Source organism: Monomorium pharaonis, chromosome 3 (assembly GCF_013373865.1).
Source record: "Monomorium pharaonis isolate MP-MQ-018 chromosome 3, ASM1337386v2, whole genome shotgun sequence".
NCBI lineage: Eukaryota > Metazoa > Arthropoda > Insecta > Hymenoptera > Formicidae > Monomorium > Monomorium pharaonis.
In genome coordinates this window covers 29,268,465-29,287,851 of record NC_050469.1, presented here as the reverse complement: position 1 = coordinate 29,287,851, position 19,387 = coordinate 29,268,465, and the positions used below count along the sequence as shown (strand labels likewise).

The 19,387-nt window shown below is 45.1% G+C and overlaps 1 protein-coding gene across 2 annotated transcripts; it reads right to left on the bottom strand.

Annotated features, from left to right (window-relative positions):
• Window positions 1-1,897: 1,897 nt before the first annotated feature.
• LOC105839611 (zinc finger protein 853) lies at window positions 1,898-18,072 on the bottom strand. Of its 2 annotated transcripts, XM_036284199.1 has the most exons (4): window positions 14,940-18,072; window positions 11,184-12,578; window positions 10,048-10,516; window positions 1,898-8,969 (listed from the first exon to the last, which is right to left on the bottom strand). In XM_036284199.1, exons 1-3 carry the CDS (start codon window positions 15,103-15,105, stop codon window positions 10,080-10,082), a joined length of 1,998 nt encoding a protein of 665 aa, XP_036140092.1. In that variant the 5' UTR covers window positions 15,106-18,072; the 3' UTR covers window positions 1,898-8,969; window positions 10,048-10,079. The 2 variants fall into 2 exon arrangements, with proteins under 2 accessions (XP_036140092.1, XP_012541500.1); XM_012686046.3 differs by lacking the exon at window positions 1,898-8,969 and having other exon boundaries at window positions 9,447-10,516; window positions 14,940-18,071.
• Between the last annotated feature and the right edge of the window lie 1,315 nt (window positions 18,073-19,387).

The window sequence follows — 19,387 nt, the reverse complement described above, 5'->3', positions numbered from 1 at the left end:
ATACGAATTAATTTATGTGTGACGTGTGCTGCTTTATCGCACACCGCTGTAAATATTATGTAAAATTGCTTTCGTCGACGTTGCGGCGCCCGGAGGTCCGCCGCGGCTTGCGCTACGAAAAATTTGTAAAAGGTACTCGCCGCTATTTTTTATTCGTGGTTCACACACGTATGTTGGTCGTAAACGCGCGCGTTTTTGTCGTCGCTCGTAAAATGCTTTAGCCTACACACTCTTGGAATCCAAGCGAGGACACTCTCTCGCATTCTTCCGCGGAGTATTCGCACGATTCAGCACCTGATGCGCGAAAAACCGAGTGTACAACAATTTGCAAGTTTTAGCCAAATTCAACCGTCATTAACATCACATGCGACAGTGATACACATATTCTAAACAACACGAAATTTTGAGGAACGTTAAATAAGAAGAATTAAATAGAGCATTTTTTCCATACAATCGTGTGCGATTATTTTCTTTTAGATTGATCGAGAATTCATCTCAATATAAAACGCTGAAATCGATTTTATTCGTAACAGGTACTAAATCTACGAAAAAATTGCTTGGAGATGTTGAATACAGGGTCTTCCTTCGAAGGAAATTGTTCCATGTTAATGTTATTATTTATAGAAATCGACGGTGTAGGTGTACAGAAATGCGCGCAACGACATGACGTTATAAATGACTAACAAATTTTTTTTGGTTTGACATTAAAAAGTACGCGCGACGTGTACAATATTTCTACAATAGCTGAAGTTTGGTGTTACATTGTTCCAAAATTGGCAAATTCATCCTTTTATCACCTTTACATACCTTCCGACATTGCCGTGAATTCTTAATGGGATTCCGCCGAGTTTATACATGCGTTGTAGCCGGTTTGAGAAAAAGTTACCACATACAAAATCGCAATATCAATATTGATACCAAAGTATTATCTTGCTGATCTAATTGTTGAACCTGTCGGCTTTCGATAAACAACAATTGCCGATAAATAAATATATAGATTGATTCTTTCTTTATACGTTTCTATATTGAATGAATATCTAGCGAAAACACAAGAATTTATAGAACCTGACCTATTGACCTGCAAAATCGATATTACTTCTGTACTATTTCTTTTACTTGTAAACAATTCCGTCAGCTTCCGCTCAACTTCGACCATTTGTTGCAATGTGTTTTATTGGAAGAACATTTCGCAGACGACGTTTCTTATCTTGCGATTTTGCAAACGTGTCTTATACATGTGCTTATTGGTTTTTTCTTTTGCAAAGTTTAAGAACGGTGGAACGACTGTCGAAAAAAGTTTTTGACATTTGTGCTATCAAAAGTAGGCTTCAATCATGATGATAAAATCGAATAGTACGCTAACATATCATTATGTGTATACTTCCTATAAATTCCGTAAATTCATCTCGTGAAAGAAGCGAGTTTTCTCCAAATTTCAAGAATTTTCTCACTTTTATTTACGCGCTCCGCAAATTTATACGATTACAAGTTTTCGACAGCCGCAATAAATTTCTCGTATTTTCCTCATTTAGTAGCTCGGCATAGGCAGATCAGAGTAAACAACTTTCCGCCGCCGCAATTTCGTTTTCTGTATGCGATCTCGTTTGTGCCTCCACGACATTGTCACAAATAAAAGCCGTGGTATACGACGGTTAACTAATGCTATTGTTAAATAGGACTGTTGTACCACAAAAACTTAGGGGATGACGTAAAGAATATGGCATAGTATTTTTATAATTATTTCACACTTTTAATCTCGTCCATTAAGTTAAAACAATTTTTATTATACATATGACGTGATCAGCAATGTGTGGAGAATAAGAGTTAGTGTCGTAAATCGTTAATCATAAGCGATACGAGTTGCATTGCGATTATGAATCGTATTCAGGTGTAAATGTTTTTTTTTTTCTTTCCTCAAATCACTTTCTTTAGGCGTGCATAAATTTGGCACCTGCAGTGCAAGATGGCTCCTACTTCGAAAAGCATTACATTATCGGAATTTAAAGGCGACACTTCTATATATCCCGTTTCTTCCAGTATAATAAGATACGCATACACTCGCGAACGAGTATAATTATTTCGAGGTTCGTCCCGTTAGAAAAAGTCGCGAGCGTCGTGCTCAAAATCCCAGTTTGTTTCTCGTTCACTTTTAATTGCTCACTTTTAATTGCTGAGTTACTCGTTTCATTCGTCTACGGTTGATACAGAAAAAAAAAATTGATCCTCGCGGATCCCAGAGCTATATCGCGGTTCCGCTCATTCGCTTCCGCGCAACTACCAATTCTCTCTCTTTTTTTAAATCTATTTCTTCCCCCTAAATCTTTGATCCCAAGACAGTGTTAATCTGAAATGGTAATCTTCTCAGCGTTTCTACAAAACTATACGATTTATCGAGTAAATATTTATAGATTTCGAAAGTATCGTTAACTTAGCACTAATTCGCTAATCAAATATCGTACAATCACTAAATTATTGCTTTGTCGTACCTTGTATCACACTAATCTAAACCCTATTTTTTCCATACGCATTTTTTCCTTCTATTTCCTTTTCTCTCATCTTTTTTTTAAATTCTTCGAAAAGCCAGGTTTAGCGGTGATCATGCCTGCTTCTCCGTGAACATTCCGCGTATGCACGCGCAGATGCGTACGCGAAACGTTTTTACGAATCTTTCTAACATTAACATATAGTTCTTTTCTTTCTCTCTATCTCCCTCTCCTTTCCTCTTTTCGCTAATTAATATAATAAACTCGATAAGTGTAATAATCGGCGGAATCACTTGAAATTCTTTCATCACGACTGCATCACATTTAGAAACGCGAAGCGAAAGAAGGGAAACACGTTTCGGTACAAAACTGGTTCGAAGAAAAATAATTTTAGCGAATTTACGCACGAAGAAAGTCAACGAGTCAGCTCGCTAGCAAATTGGGAGTACTGATATCGCGCGAAAATGCATTTTATTTCTCACCGAAACACATAGTGAGTCACGTTTATCTAATATGATTCGTTCAAACGATGATAAATATATACCTCGACAGAATAAACATAAACGGTTCTTGAATTTCACTTGTGATTCGATCGATTAATACGTGTACATACATCTATATATATATATATATTTTTTATATATATATAATGGATGCGCTTTGTCTCTATAAGTATTATATTATTTATATTTACGTGTACAATGCTTGTCACATTTTCGTTGTTCTCTTTTTACCTTCGATATATTAACATTCAGTTGGTTGAGTGAGTTATTCGCTCTATCGCTTATATTGACGATCCTTATCACCTCGAAAACGATATTATACTACGACTGTTAAATCCGCCGCGTGCGCGGCATAGAAACGGTTTAGCAACTTGGTCCTCTTTAATTGGGAGTCTTTATATTAATGCGCGTCCATTCAGCCCATTCCTTCCTCGTATATTATTGTTACTTGCGGTTTTCCCGTTGGGTGCTTCTTTCTTTTCCTTCCTTCCGACTGTGACTTTCCATTCGCCCATTGTCATAAAAAAGTTTCGAAGAACAGAGAGATTTAATACAAATACGAGTGATTTTTTTTTGCTCAATATCAATTTCAAGGATGAAAAAAAAAAACGTACGCAATTGTATCCTTTCGCGACTCGATTCATTCTTTTATCTAGGTGATATCGGTTTTATAACATCCGCTATAAAAAACACGAGACATACATGTTTTCCAAGATAAATGGTTTTGTTCCGAAACTCCGCGCAATTGTTTCTTGTATAAAAACACATACATTTATAGATACGAAATATTAATTAATATATATAATTAATGGTACATATTTTACTTTAAGAATATATAAAATAACTTTTAACTTTGTGTAACACTTTATACGCGTGACTTTTCGCCTTTGACAATTGTTTGGTCGCTCGAATAAGAATCCGTTTGGAAGAGACGCCAAAACCGTTCGTTCCATAAAACGGAAATACGCCAAGACGAGCGGGCCCGATTGCGTAGTCGATTCCAAGTCCAAGACATGCGCGATTCGGAGCAAGGAACTCCCTTCCCGGACTGAGAAACGTTACAAGGCATGATCGTCCTGGGGGTCTGGCTCAAAAATCATTTTGCATATTCAAAAAATAGTAAGGACTGCCCGCATTTGCCCACCTCGCGCTTACGTGTATCAGTTCTGTGACTTGCGATCTCACTCTCTTGACGCTTCGCCCGCCCCTCCCCCATTACAACACGCAGGGTGAGTCTTCTTCCCTTATTGAGTAATTACATCGCGCCGATAATTGTGCCGAGTTCGTGGAAAGATTTCGCGGACGCCTCCGCGTTGCCGAAAGCAATGAGGGAAAATCGTGGCGCTTAATTTCAAGCAGAAGCGAATCCGCTTTGATATCGCCGTTCGCTTTAACGAATTAAAATTTTACTACTCTCATTTTTACGGGAATAAAACGGAGTGGTGAACGTTGTTGTTGGAACGTAAACGGGCGGCCCGATATAATTTCAACGGGGAGTTTACCGCGCGGGGAAGTTTACTCCATAAACGAGAAATATTGCACGCTGTCCGGCAACGGTAAAGCGCGGAGGTAATATGCTGTCGCATCGGCGCGAGTTCCGAGTTGAAGAAAAACAATTTTATTATACGCAAGGTGCGCGAAATCGTGCCACGAAACATCGTTCCGCTTCTTTGTCGCCTCTTTCTTTCGCCCGCGACACTAAAACTACTGTAAACTACGCCGCCGACGTACCCCCAACGGAACTCGCCTGGGACCCAACCAGAGCGGTCGCGGACCATGTGTGCACTTCTTTAATCTCTCTCTCTCTCTCTCTCTCTCTCTCTCTCTCTCTCTCTCTCTCTCTTTCTTTCTTTTCTCTATTATTGACTACCGAGTTACGAATTACGCTATTAATTATAGATTCGATTGACTGTCGAGTATTGTTATACAGTACAAGAGTGTCTACTAAGTTATACAATCTGAAATATTACGAAAAACGTGGCCGAGCTGCAGAACTACGTGCGTTTCGTGATTCCCTCCCATGTGATGGATGAAGATCTACTTTCTTTGCGAGACGACTTCGCGTCGTACGGAGTCGAGGCGCGAAATATAAGAACAAAATACGAGCGTTAAAAAACGTTAGAGCGGGAGGTCCGGGCAAAAAAGTGGGTGGGAATTCATTTGCGGTGATGTACTTTTAACTTTTGCGCGCGAGACCGTTTCATCCCGCGCGGATATATTGTATATTCGGCCTGCGATAAACGGCGCGCATCGATGCACTCTGTTTTTAATATATACATATATATATATATACATATATATATATATACTTTTAATGCATATTAAAAACAGAAAGATATTCATTCACGTTTTTCAGCTCGGTTATTTTATGCTTTCGCATTCCGCGTCCTAATTTCGTTGCTCCTCTCGCAGTTATTATTTTATTGCATTGGTAATGTTGCATCTTATATATATTCCGCGCTTTTCTCTCTCTCTCTCTCTCTCTCTGTCCCTCCCATATCTTATTTTTACATTTCAATGCGTCTCAACGTTATCTGGCTCGTCGCGTTCCCGAGAGGAAGAGAAAATGAGTGGGAGACTTCCGGAAAAACGGAAACCAATCTCTCCTCCCGTTTTATTTTATCGCCGCGATTTTACGGCGGCGGCGTTACGAAAATGCGATCGCGGTGTCTGTATTACTCCCGTTGGTGTTGATACGTTTTTTTTTTTTTTTTACTAACTAAAAGCCACTAAAAGCTCCCTTTCTCCCTCACGTTCGACGGGGTGTTAATCCCCATTAACGATAAGTGTACCGCGTGTTACGTTCAATTAATTGAATACAATCAATCCGTCATATCTTACAATCGCTCGCTAAAAATGTCCCGTACCAAAATACCTCTAAGTTATATTAGAAATGGCTTTAGACGGCATACACGGGATCGGGGAGAAAGTAAGATAAAATATACGACGGGAAAGAATAAGCGCGTCGGTTCCTCTTCACTTATACATGCGACCGCCTTAGGCAACTAAGATAAAAAGGATGTAATTCAAGCGCAACTTGTTGACTAGATCGTAAGTACTTTTTCTTTTCCCCTTAATTCCACCCTCCTGCTCTCTCCTCTCTCCCGCTCCGTTCTTTCTTTCTTTCTTCCTCTTCTTTTTTTTTGGTCATATCTTTGGTATGACGTTGTGAATTGCACCGTTCTATAAAATGCACTCGCGTGCGATCTACTTTTTTCATTCCTCCTGCTCGAAGCTTTCACGTGAAAATACCTCCCAAGCAATGGTATTATCTACCTCGATATATTCAATTTCAGCATGTCACGCTATATATACATATCTCGTTATATGAGACGTTTTATTATATTGCTTTAAAAGGTAGAGAGAGGATTTGCTTTTCTTCCCACGGTTGACGTCGTATGACTAGATAAAGCGTGAGTCAAGTAACGAAATAAAATAAATAAAAAATACAACAAATTGCACAACAATTGTCGTGGATCCCGACTCAATTTCTTAAGTTTCACGCGCATGAATAATATGTACATATATATATGTATATAAAACGCAATAAAAAATTAAAATCTAAACTGTTAAAGCTTTATTTGTACAAAGCTGTAGGAACTTTGATAACAACGCATGCAAGGCATGTATGCGATAACGAAAGAAAATAATCTCAACTCTATCACAATTCAAAAATGCTCAAGAAATTTAAAATAAAATAGTTAACAAATATCCTAGAAATAATTAAATCTTTGAACGATTTGTAAATGATACCATCTCTTTCTCTCTCTCTCTCTTTCTCTTCTTTGTCGGTTGAAGAGATCACTACTTTCCTTGCGGTCTCGCGTTCTCGACACAATTTTCGCAGCCCCGGAAAAAAAGGATTGATAAATTTCGATGAAACGCCGCAATTGACCGCGATCTTGTTCGCGCTTTTAACAACCGAGGAAATGATGTGTTCCATAATTCAGGGGAGCAGTACGACCGACCCTTTTGCCACCGAATGGTCATTTCTGCATTCAACAGGTGGCCCAGTTTACGTGAAATGTTGATGAAAACTTTCCGCGAGCATCCGCGTGCGTTACGCTAAGAATCCCGGCGAAAATAGCGCAGGAGCGCATTCAAGTGCACGAGAGATCTTGCGCACCCCGATGCGAGAGTTGTACTCGAAACGCCCTCAAGTTAATGAAAAGTACAGAACGACAATTCAATTTTTTCAAAACCTACAATGTGTCATTTGTTCCGAATTCCAGTTTTGTTTCGTTCTTACAATAAAAGCAAATGTATTTTTCATATATTGTTTTTTTCTCTTTTTTTTTTACGAAGGGTCTTTTCTTCTCGGAAGAGACCAAACGAACGAATTTTAATCGTCGAGCAAGGATGGATGAAAAAAGTGAGGCTCCTATAAGCTATGTAAGAGAAAGGTATTGCACTACTTCGTCTACTTCGATCGACTTTATCGCTCGCTCATTCCGCGAGCATCTCGACTCGCCGTTTTTACGAATTCACGAAGTGAGATGCATCTGCGATGTTATCGTATCGATCTTCGGCAAGAAGACGCCCAAACATATTGAAATATTGAATATCACTTTTATGTCGAAGTATATCTTCACGGCAGACTTACCTAAGATGACTGGCGAATCAAAATGCGGATCTCGCCACGGCGGAGAAGAAGCTCCTCTGCGCGCTAAAAAGATCTCAACGGTCGAGAGCGTGCGAGAGCACATTTTTAAAGCGCGCACGTTAATGTCTTACCGGAGGAACCTATGGTCCTTTGAGAAGAAATCAAGTACGCTTTCACTGCGAAATTCAAGCGGTACATTTTATATGAAGCTTTATCGAAAAACTTTATTGTTCCTCGCGCGGCGATTGAAAAACTAACGGCCGGCTTCGTCGAGTTTGACTTCAATTTAATCGATTCTCCGTCCGCTCCAGTTTCGATGTTGAAGAAAGACAAAGAATCGATTAAATTACGATTTAATTGAAGAAAACTGCGACGAAAAAACGTTGGCGAAATTGTGCAACAATGAGCAAAAGTAGTACGGTGAAAAAAATAGTTAAAAAAAAAAGAACGTTAAGTGGACTCTTGTCCAATAAAATTGCAAATTTTGTATACGTATGTACACAACGCACAATTGATTCGACAAATCAACAACGCAATGTGCAGCACAAAAAAAAGTACTTGAGTCTGACACAGCTGCGATCACTTAATACTTTTGAAATTTTGCCGAAAATACAATCGGAAAGGACAGTTTTTGCTGAAGCGTTTAAGAATTTAGCTAAATTTTCAAATCTGAAAATAGCCTCGTTAAACCACTAAAAGTATTTAGCTCAAACTGGTCGTTGGAACGCCAAAACCTTTTGCATTGCTTATCATGATTGTTGAACGTTTTTCATTTTTTACGATCCAATAAGATTATTTTCAGGTTTATATCTTAAATTTTTAATTTTTGCTCCAGCAAAATCGTCTTTTTCGATAGCCAAATTTCAGATGTTTCCCTCATCTCGCATTCTTATCGTTATTTTCACGTACCACCGTACCGTGTAGCTTTTCAATTCTCGTTACTACTTATATTCGTAGCGACACTCGCTCGTCGGAGGCTCTCCTCTCCTTTCGACGTTGAGGAGGGAGAAGGATTGGAGGAACGATTCTGAGGATAGTCCGAGTGTGTGCTCGGAACCGAAGGAACCGCGGCGCGACAAAACGTTCAGAGAAGCTCCTCTCCCCGCGAGAGAGGAAGAGACGCACGAGCGCGAGATCCAGAGACACCGATATGTCAATTACCTTCTCTCGTTCTCGCGCAGCGCCGTGATTTTCCCCCGTCTGCCCACCCGCGACGTTTAAACCGGCGAGTAAATCGAATCACTTTGCGCTTACCGAGAGACATATAACCCATTGAAATTGGATGGTTACCGGTGATTCGACGTCTGATCGTCGTCTATGGTGCACAAAAGAGCTCCGAGGCTCCCATCGACAACGGCGGCAACTCATCATTAGTCCATTCTGCAATTTCAAGCAAAATCTTGTCGATCGATACTAATTGGAAGTTTGCTCTCTCTCTCTCTCTCTCTCTCTCTCTCTCTCTCTCTCTCTCTCTCTCTCTCTCTCTCTCTCTCTCTCTCTCTCTCTCTCTCTCTCTCTCTCTCTCCCTCGCGCACATATACATTGCTTGGTGTGCTCCCCAATCCAATCTAGTCTGTACTAGTAGAAACCAGAGCTGCCACAGTAAATTTTCCAAAACGCGATTAATCGTGATAATATTCCTTCGAGAAGAATATATTTAGCTTTAAGAAACAACCAGAACTTTTAGCGAGTTGATGGATTAAATTTTAGAAAAAGACTTTTATAATGATAAAAGACTTTTAATAATAATTGTTGAATAAAAATAAGAGGGCACCTGAGAAACGACTTAATCGAACAAAAGTTAATGGGAAATGTTTGCCTAACGTTGTGTTAAAAAAAAATTGACATTAAATTATCTTTTCTTTTTTTGGCAGGCATCATAACGAAAAACAAAGAGGACTTGCCGCCGTAGTCGGGCGCATCGATAGACCGCGATCGACTCGAATGTCCATGCGAAACAATCGAAACCAATCGCCATCCGTATGACGAGAGGCGGCTTCTCCCGTTCGCGTCTTCCATCCTTTTCTTCTTCCTCTTGGTCCATAAGCAAAAAAGTGCTGTCTACGCGACAAACAATTTCTCTCTTTCTTTCTTTTTTTAACCAGTCAACCTGATGACGCCGCTGCAATCTTCCTGTTTACGTCGTGCACGACCGGCTGCAAATTGCGGATTGATCGGTTAGCACGACGGCGCTTTATTCCGGGCGCGCTGTTAGGTTCTAAATGCGAGAATGGTCGTGATCGATCGCGACTGATGTGTCAGCAGGTTTAACCCTCCTCCCCCTGTATCGCCCTCCTCGCGCTATTGTTGCAATATTAGACTGTGGGTCGCAAATGTAATTAAGCGAAGCAGTCGTCCGACGCGAGCGAACGATAGATCTTCGTCAAACAAATCGATCCTGGCAAAGGAAAAGGGGAGCTAAGGTCGCGTGCCGCCGCCTTAGGTGAGAGACGCCTACCTGGACGCTAACCTCGCCGCGGCACCGGCTGCTTACGACGGCGTGTCGACGTCGTTGCTGTCGTCGTTCTCGCGCTGGCACGCCGACTCCAAATGTTTGTTCAAGTACGACTTCAGGGCGAACGACTTGTGGCACTTGGAGCACTCGTAGTTCTTGTCGGCCGAGTGCGTCTGCATGTGCGCCCGCAGATTCGAGCGATCGGCGAACGCCTTGCCGCAGTGGGCGCATCCGTACGGCTTCTCGCCGGTGTGGCTGCGCAGATGGCCCTGCAGCAGCCAGGGCCGCGAGAACATCTTGCCGCATATCCCGCAGCTGTGCGTGAGCTTGTGCGTGAGCACGTGCATCGCCAGGGCGGGCATGCTGACGTACGCCTTGCCGCAGTGGATGCACTTCTTCGCCGACTGCGAGTCGATGCTGCGGTGCGTCTGTTTGTGCCGCGACAGATTCGACGAGGTCGCGTATTGCTTGCCTAGAGAGTTTTGGAAAACGCCCAGGTCAGAGCCGCCGATTTCAAGATCAGAGTCAAGTAGAGGGTGAGATTAGCAGAGAGGAAATATCAGAGAGAAAAATGCCCTACTAACTCGTTCCCTCTTCTTTTTTTTATGGAGGACACCCCCGCCTAGGGGGGGGGGGTTTCAGTTCTTATAAGCAATCTATCTTAATATGTCTAAAATATGTCTAAAATGTGTGCGTCATCCTCTCTACTCGACTCTCGTTTGACTCTGATTTTAAAATCACTGTTAACACGGGATTAACAGAGGATCGACAGGGCGTTCAGGACTACGGCCCCTCGACGATACGTTCGAACCAGGTTTTAATCCCATTAAGTTTATTGAAACAATACACGGAAAGAAGGATTTTGCTGAAGCATCTAACGACCTAGTTGAATATAGGTCTAAAAATAGTTCTCTTCATCCACCATCAGAATAATTATGAAGGACTCTCAAGCATGATGGACAATGCTAAAAAAGTTTTGATGTTCCAGCAATTAGTTCGCGCGCTCTAAATAATTGTTTTAACGGTCTAATAAAATTATTTTCAGATCCGAACCAACTTTTCTTATACTTTAGCAAAATCATTCCCCGTGTGTAGGTGTACAGGTAATAAAAGATTAATATGAAATTGATGCTACTCACCGCACTCGCAGCACACGTAACGACCGGTCTTGGAGGTCTCGGGCGCTTCAATCGGTTCGGTTTCCTGGTTTTTCTGCACGGCGGGCGCCTTCTTGTTTTTCGACCTGCCGTCCGAGACGAGCAACGTGTCGTAGGTGTAACTGGCCGGTTTCACTCCTTCCGACTGCTCCGTGATGGTCTGAACCTCTTTGTCCCTTTGCGTCGGTTGCGAGTTCGGGTTACTGTTCTCGATATCGCTGCTGCATTCGGAGGTTGGTGGCGTCAGTGGCGGCGTCGTTTCGATCTGTTGCTGCTGCTGTTGCAACAGTTGAGGCTGCGTTTGCTCTTGCTGTTGCTGCAGCTCTTGCTGTTGCTGCAGCTCTTGCTGTTGCTGCAGCTCTTGTTGTTGCTGCAGCTCTTGCTGTTGCTGCAGCTCTTGCTGTTGCTGCGGCGGCTGATGCTGCGGCTGTTGGGCAATGATCGGCGTACACGGTACAGCGGACGTGCTGTACGTCAGCAGAATTTCTTGCACCGGTGACAGAGGTATGAACACGCTGCCCGTGGGCGGCACAATGGCGGTGCCGGACTCCTGGTAAATGATACCGGTAGCCGTGGGATGTTGCGGCTGTTGCTGTACGTGACTGTAGATAGTCGAGCTAGCCAAGTCGATCGTGTTCACCTGATAGATCGGTTGCTCGGCCGGCTGGTAGACCGTCATCTCCTGAACGTCCGTCGCGGGCGTCTCGATCACGCTTTGGGGGCCAATCGCGACGCTCGGCGGTGGTAACGGGGGTAACGATCGGGAGAGCTCCAGGAGGTCGTGCGCCGCCTCCGTCTCCGCCGCGGAGCGGTCTTTGAACATAGACGACATGGGCATGCCGATGGAAGCGGACGGGGTGACTAATTGTATCCTGGAATCCGGTGTTCTCGAGTGCTCCGAAGAATCCTCCAGGTGGTAAGACGTCGTCGACGTGCTGGACGGCGGAGACGGCTCTCCGGTGGACAGTGGATAGTGCAGCGTCGTGATAGACGTCGCCGCCGTGGTCTCCTCGGGTCTCTCGGGGATCGTTCGCACGCCCGGCGAAGGTAAAGACGTCATCGTCGTCGTTGTTACGCTTTCCCCGACGGGAGAGACGATCGTCACCGTCGGAGACAGAGTCGTCAGAGACGTCGCGGCGGTGCACGCGATCACGACGGTCGTCGCCTCCTCCATTCGCGCCGTCATCGAGTAATCGGCCGTCGGGGGTGCCGTCGCGATGACGGGTGACGATGCTGTCGTCATCGTCGGCATCGTCGCCGTCGTCGTCGCGACGGGCGTACTGTCCGCGTCGCTCGGTCGCTCCTTCGAGGGGTCTGCGTCGGCCACGGCGGCAGCTGTCGCGACCGTCGTGTCCTTCGATAGCGTGTTGCGACATTCTGGTAGAATTATTAAAGGTTAAGCTTCATTTGCGTACGTGATAATTTCAATTTAGAGATTCCATAACAGTTATTGCAAAATATCTTTTTATCTTGACTGTCCCTTATATATCGTCGGAGCAACGTGTGAACTCACTTCTGCGCTTTCGTTTGACTTTTTAATCGAGATTTAACGACGCCGCGGGCTTTCAAATGAGATACCAAAGAAGAGTATCCGATTCTCGTTACCGGCGTGATACCAAAGAGTGTCGAACCTTGATGGTGGTGGAAAAGCAAGTGCAGCGATAAACGAATGATAAAAGAGTGGAAGGGAGGAAGATGTGAGCTGCACTGTACATTGGATTGCAAATGTAAGGGTAGTGGGATTATAACGGCAAATATGTTAGAAACGAGGTCAAAGGGAGTAAAGAACCAAGGAGGTCTCCTAGACTAAGCGGATATAAAATTTCACGATAACTCGGTTATGAAAGTGCGCATTTCGTTTTAAAAGCGAACCCAACTTCCTCCTCCTTCGCTCCGCCGGCCCGATCTGTTTTAATATTTCTGCGACGTTGTGTTTCCGTACGTTTCGCGAGCAGAATAAATTTTTACTGTGATCACGAAGGGCGCTACTCGCGAAAGGATCGACAGCTATGAATATTATGCAAAATGCAGATGTGTGTGTTCGGCCTTCCGCGCTGTGTTATTTTTATTGGCACGGTGTAAAAAAGTTGCATCAACTTCGGACACGTAAAAAATTTTTTGTTACGCGGAAATGTATTGCATGCGCATATACGTGAAATATATTTATTAAAATATAAATTATTAAAAAAAAAAAGCTATAATATATATAACGCAATACACACGAGCACAAAGTTTTCAGCTATTTATAGAAAAAAAGATGTGAAAAAGAAGGAAACTTAATTTAATAATATATATAATATCTATTTCTCTTTTTTATTTTTTTACTCAAACTTTTTACAATTTTTAGCTTGTAAAATGTACATAGTTAAAAAATGTTAAAAAAATTGTAGAGAAAAAAAGTAGATAATACTGTGTATTTGCTTACAATTACATAATTGTAAGAAATGCATCCCTCAAAAATTAATCTATTTTAGAATCCTCGATATTTGGATATCACATTCCTCACAAATCGTCTTTAATAATACGGCGAATATCGATTTTTATTAGTTTCAATAATTTACACGGATATCAAATTAATCACCAAAATTTCAATAAAAGATTCGCTATCTTTTAGACGCAAACGACTTCGGTCAATTGCAAATTATTCGTACCGCGAACGTTCGAAACTCTCGCCTCTTTGTGCCGGCGTGATGTTATAAGCGCGCATCGCCATTACGATGATTCTAAGCGCCGCCTTTGTAACTGCATTTACTGTCTCAGCAAGTTTCGCATACCATTTTCACCGTTCACACGAGAGGCGGATGCGCCGTACAAGTAGTAACGCCATAGAGAATTCCGACAATTAAGGTCGTTTTGTTGCGATCAGGTAACGCATTGTCGGGAATTACGCGGTGTGCAGTGGCGTGTGCCATTATTACTTGATAATTCGATATAAACGCGCATCGAGCTGGTGCTATGCGCCGAAATGAGTATCATAAAATGTCTAAAACGCTAAAGCAACTATTGAAGAGTAAAATAGTAGCGTTTTTTTTTTTAATTTAAAGCGCATTTGAAGCGTTGTAAACTATTATTCTTGAAACCGTACGATTCAAACAACTACAATATGTGTTTTTTCTACACCAATTGATTCACTTTATTCATCTGTAATAAAAGTATAAAATATAAAGTATAAAACGCTTTTTTAATGAATAGAGATATTATGAGATATTTTATACCTCATGTCAAAATATATGTCAGGATAAATAAGGTATAAAATATTTCGTAAGCATATTATTCATTTTTCAATAACTCTATCTTAATAATATTAAACGCAAAATAATTAGAAAAATTATATATGAAAAAAGTCAAATAATTCCATTTAAGAAAGTAATGATAAATGTATAAAAATCAATTTTTTTTCAAAAATTGTTTTTATTATTATCCTCAGATTAGATAATTTTTATCTGGAATATTTTTGCTAAGGCATACTATCAGAGATAACAGTTTACAACACACACACACACACACACACATACTTTAAATGTCCCACCCTGTATACATATTTTACAGTTTACCTACATATTTTATACATTATATTTTTGTATATTATTTATATAATATGATCTTAATCTCATTTCTTGCCAAGTTATAAGACTTTGGCGCTCAGTTTGACATCGGTCGAACGCCGGATTAACATATAAAAATAATTATTGCAGCGATTACAAACTCTCCCGGCAAAGTATGCAAAGTGTGGCGTACCTTGCGCAACAGGGGCTGCAACGCACCCCTCTACGGGCGAGACTGGCAGCGGCATGGTGGTTGGCGATGGCGTGCTCCTTCCGCGGCCCCAGCTCTCGAATCCTCTGGCAACGCTGGTTATGTACTTGTTGCACAAGGCCTTCTTTACCATGTAGCACCGCGGCATCTTGGCTGATCGACGCTCTCCTCCCCCCGGGATTAATATCGAAATATCGCTCTAAGATCACCAAACAACCGCGTAGGGTAAACAATCCTCTTGAGCCTCGACTATCCTTCCTACCTCGGTCCTCCGGTGCGACGGCGTGCTTTATTGCAAGCGCGTTATCCCGCGATCAAGAAGTATCGATCGCTTGTATATCCTCAAGAAGTATCGCGCAACCTTAAATCCTCTTTGCGGAAGTCGCGGCGGCTCCGCGCCGGCAAGCGGTGCACTACGCGATATATCGTTCAATGTACCGTAAACCGTCCCGCCGCTCGCTCTCGTTTTCCCGAAAACGCCACGTTTATCTTCCCGATGATGATTAACGCGGTGGATAATTTCATTCGGGCGCGCGATGCCGATCGATCTCTCAATCGCTGCCTCAACTGTTCGTCCCGCTCGCGCGCTTCCTCTCAGATCCCATCCCGAGGCGCGACATGGTTACGTATCGATCTATCGGCAGCCCAATCGGAGTTTCTTCCACTTAAAATTCCTTCCTGTCGCAAGGATGAGCGAGGACAACTCTTTCCTCCAGGGAAGATAAGACGCTCGGTTCCTTAATGGCTATCTCGGTGATATTTTCTATCTCGATTTAATATCCTAGACGTCGTTGCACGATGACTATTCGATAGGACTCTGCGTATAAATGTATATATACTTTTGTATAACTATGTACAGGGATGAGAGAGTTGTGAGCGCGTACGATCGCGGCGTCTATACGCGCGTATGTACATTCATATTAAAATATCTCTTGGGTGAAGCGAGCAGCAACTGAGAGAAGCGACTCTCTCTCTTTCTCTCTCTCTCTCTCTCTCTCTCACACTTTCTCGATCGTGATTGACCGAGTCCGGCGATGTAAAATAGCACGCGGTTCCATGATTTCTAAAGATCGGAGGGCGAGATTGCGGGATGGCGGGAGCGAAAAGCGTATGCGGCTTGCCCTTGCTTCTTGTTCCTCGGGATTACCTTGTTTGTAATATTGCTTTCGTTGTATGTTCACGGGTGGAAGATTATTTTTATTTTCACATTCTCCTACAGCGCCGGCCTCATGCCCGCCGTCGCGTACCTCGTCGTCTCTCGTAAAACGTACACGTACGTCTCTACATGCGTTTCTCTCTCTCTCTCTCTCTCTCTCTCTCTCCCTCTCCCTCTTTCTCTCCTCCTCCTCCTTCTCCGTTTCACCGCCGCGGGTTCGTTATCCTGCGCTGCCGCCGGCAATACATGCGTCGCCGGGAATGCGCGACTCCACCGTTCGAGCTCCGGAGGTTCACCCGCGAACCTGTTCACGGTTCGCCCGGCTGTTCCAGGTGATGTCCCGTCACGCCGATTCCCGATGACGTCGCTGCCCCGGGACGTGCACGCCTCGACGACATTCTCATCGCGACGGGGGATCTGGTAGACTCCGACCGAACGTTGAACTTAACTGAATACTGAACGATGTACGCGAGTCCTTTGATCAGCGAGAGAGAGAGAGGGACACTTCGTTTGATGATCGAAATCGAGAACTGTGATTAAAAAATGTGATCGCCCGTTGGCAAAGTCGAACCTCGTTCGTCTTCGTCAAATGCGAGTTTCCTAGCCGACACTACGGAGAGCTTCGGCACGAATAATTGGAGTTTCTATAAGGAGTTGGTCCTCTGAATTACCCAACGCGCGCCATTAGTTCCCTTTGAGTTGCAGGAAACCGGATTGAATTGTATTCTGGAGGATGGAAGTGGAGCTCTCTCTTCTAGACGCGCGTCCGATCTTCTGCTAGATATCTTCTTCTCTCGACGTGATAGAGAGCGAAAGTCCCGCGGGATGAATCCTAATTTTTGTTCACTAAGTACGATCCTATTAAACGGAACACTAGTATCAAGCTCACTCAGAAATTATACACTAGGATAGAAATGGCGATGTCGTCGTTAAAAATTTTCCTTCCTCGCTCGAAATTCCTACCTCCGGCTTCGGAGCCACGGAGCTTCAGTCTCTCGCCGTATTTCCATCCTCGCCTTCTTCGTCCGCGCTTCCGGGGGCGGCCGGAGCTCGATCGTCGGGGGCGCGCGGCGTCCCGACGTGCGACACGGTCGATTCCTCGCGACCGGCGCTTCCTTCCACCCTTTTCGAAAACAAGCTCTCCTTCGACTCCGGAGATGGGCGGGTGTGCCTTCGCAGGGACGAGCAACAAGTTGGACAACAGGTCCGCGATGTTGTGTATCCGTGTGCGCCGGTGTGTGCGAGCGCTGCCGCCGCCGCCTTACGTGTGTGGTCGATAGCTCCCTCTAGCCCTCTCCGCGACCCCGGAAATCCCGCGCGCACCCCCCGTAGTTCTCGCGCTCTCGCCACCCCTGTACGCACGGTGTGCACACAGTCGCGCAGCAGTCGAAAGCGAGTTGGCTGACGAGCGCGCCCGAAGCTACGGTACTTCCCCCTGGCTGCACCTCGTCGCCGACTGGTCCTCTCTCGCTTTTTGATGTCTCCTTGCCGGAAGCTTCGGCAGCGGCGTGTCGACGACGATGGCTGACACGCGGACTACCGATAGTCTCGCACGGCGGACGGATATACACGAGGCGTAACCACGACAACGGACACCTCGATGGTCACGACGACGACGACGACGACGACGACGACGACGACGGCGGCGGCGACGGCGGCGGCGGTGGCGGTGACGTGGAACGAGAACGAACGATGGGTCGACAAGGACGACGACGACGACGACAACGACGACGACGACGAAAATGTGGACAACGGTGAGAACGACGACGAAGACGACGATGACGAGGACGACGACGGAATCCCCGGGCACCCGACGACGGCGGACGCGAGTACCGACGAGCTCCGCGAAGATCGAAGACGAAGATGTACCACCTGTAGGCGCAGAAGCAACAATTGTCCGCCGTGTATCGCGGTGGAGGGTAGCCCGACTACATGGCTCGTACCGGGTGTGGCTGGGGTGCAACTGCCAATGCAGCGTCGTCGACGAGCGTCGCCCCGCGTCCCGGGCGCCTGCGTCCTCGCCGCCGCCGCCGCGCTCGTGTGCAGCTTTCACCCCCCCCCCCCCTCCCCCCTCCCACCCTGCCGCGTAACTCGCGTTTCCAACTCCCTTCTCGTCGACTCTTCGTCGGCTGCGGCGCGTCGTCCTCCCGTTCTCGTTCCCCTGTTCTTACGCGCTACCCTCTCCTCTTCCTTGATCGAGGGGATGGCGGAGGGGTTGCCAAGGGGGAAGGCCGGCATAGGGAAAGACGGCGGGCCGGGGGAGGTGAGGAAGGGGATGTAGAATCGGCGGGGAAACCCCTTGCGACGCCGATCCGGCTCTCGCCCATCGATTTTGTACGAGTTCGGGGCCAGACCAACACCTGTTACCGCGGTGGGTGGCTGAGGAGACAGGGCGGAAGAGCCGAGCGACGGAGTGAGATAGAGAAGCAGGCAACGAGGGATGGTGATGGCAAAACCATCCCCCGTCCCCTCGCCCCCCCCCCCCACTGGCTGAAAGAGGGAGAGAGAGAGAGAGGAGAATGAGAAGGAGAGGGAGAACGGAGGGAGAAAGAGAACGCGCACCGGCCGCTAGATACCGACGAGGAAACGCCGACGCCAATCGATAGCGTCGACCTCGGCATCCTGCCGCGCCGTTCGCCGGCGGGGGTTCGCGATAGTGCGCGCCATCCCCTTCCTCACCCCTTTTCATCGTTGCGTCTCTCGCTCCCGTGACGTCCCTCCTCGTCGTTCTCCCGCCCGAGTCTCTCTCTCTCTCTCTCTCTCTTCTCACCCTCGCGTTATTCTGCGCCTCGGGCCTCTTCTGTCTCTGCCTCCGTTTGTCGGTGTCTCCTCTCTCTGTCTCCGGTTAGCCTGGCCGGCCCGTTCGCCTCTATTTCGCTCTACCTCGCGTGTCTTTTATTGGATTTATTTATTGCGTACGGCTGTGTCCATTCTACTTCCGGGAGACTCCTGGAATTAACGCTACAAGTTGGCCCCGAGATGTGCAGACTGCGATGGAATTAACTCGGATTATTTTCTCAGATGTTGTCCGCGGTGCGCCGTTTCTAACTTTCTCGGGGGAGCTCGCAACAATATCGAGTCATGACATAAACGAAATTAACTGCGCGCGTATGCGGGCGTTATAAAGCCCGACAGACGCTAATTCTACGTTTTCTCGCGAGCTGCACAAGTTTTATTAATTACACTCCGTTATGTACATTTTACAGCGAATATGTATACACTAATCGTTTATTACGATTAAAACGGCGAATAGTAACAAAATACTGTTACAGAT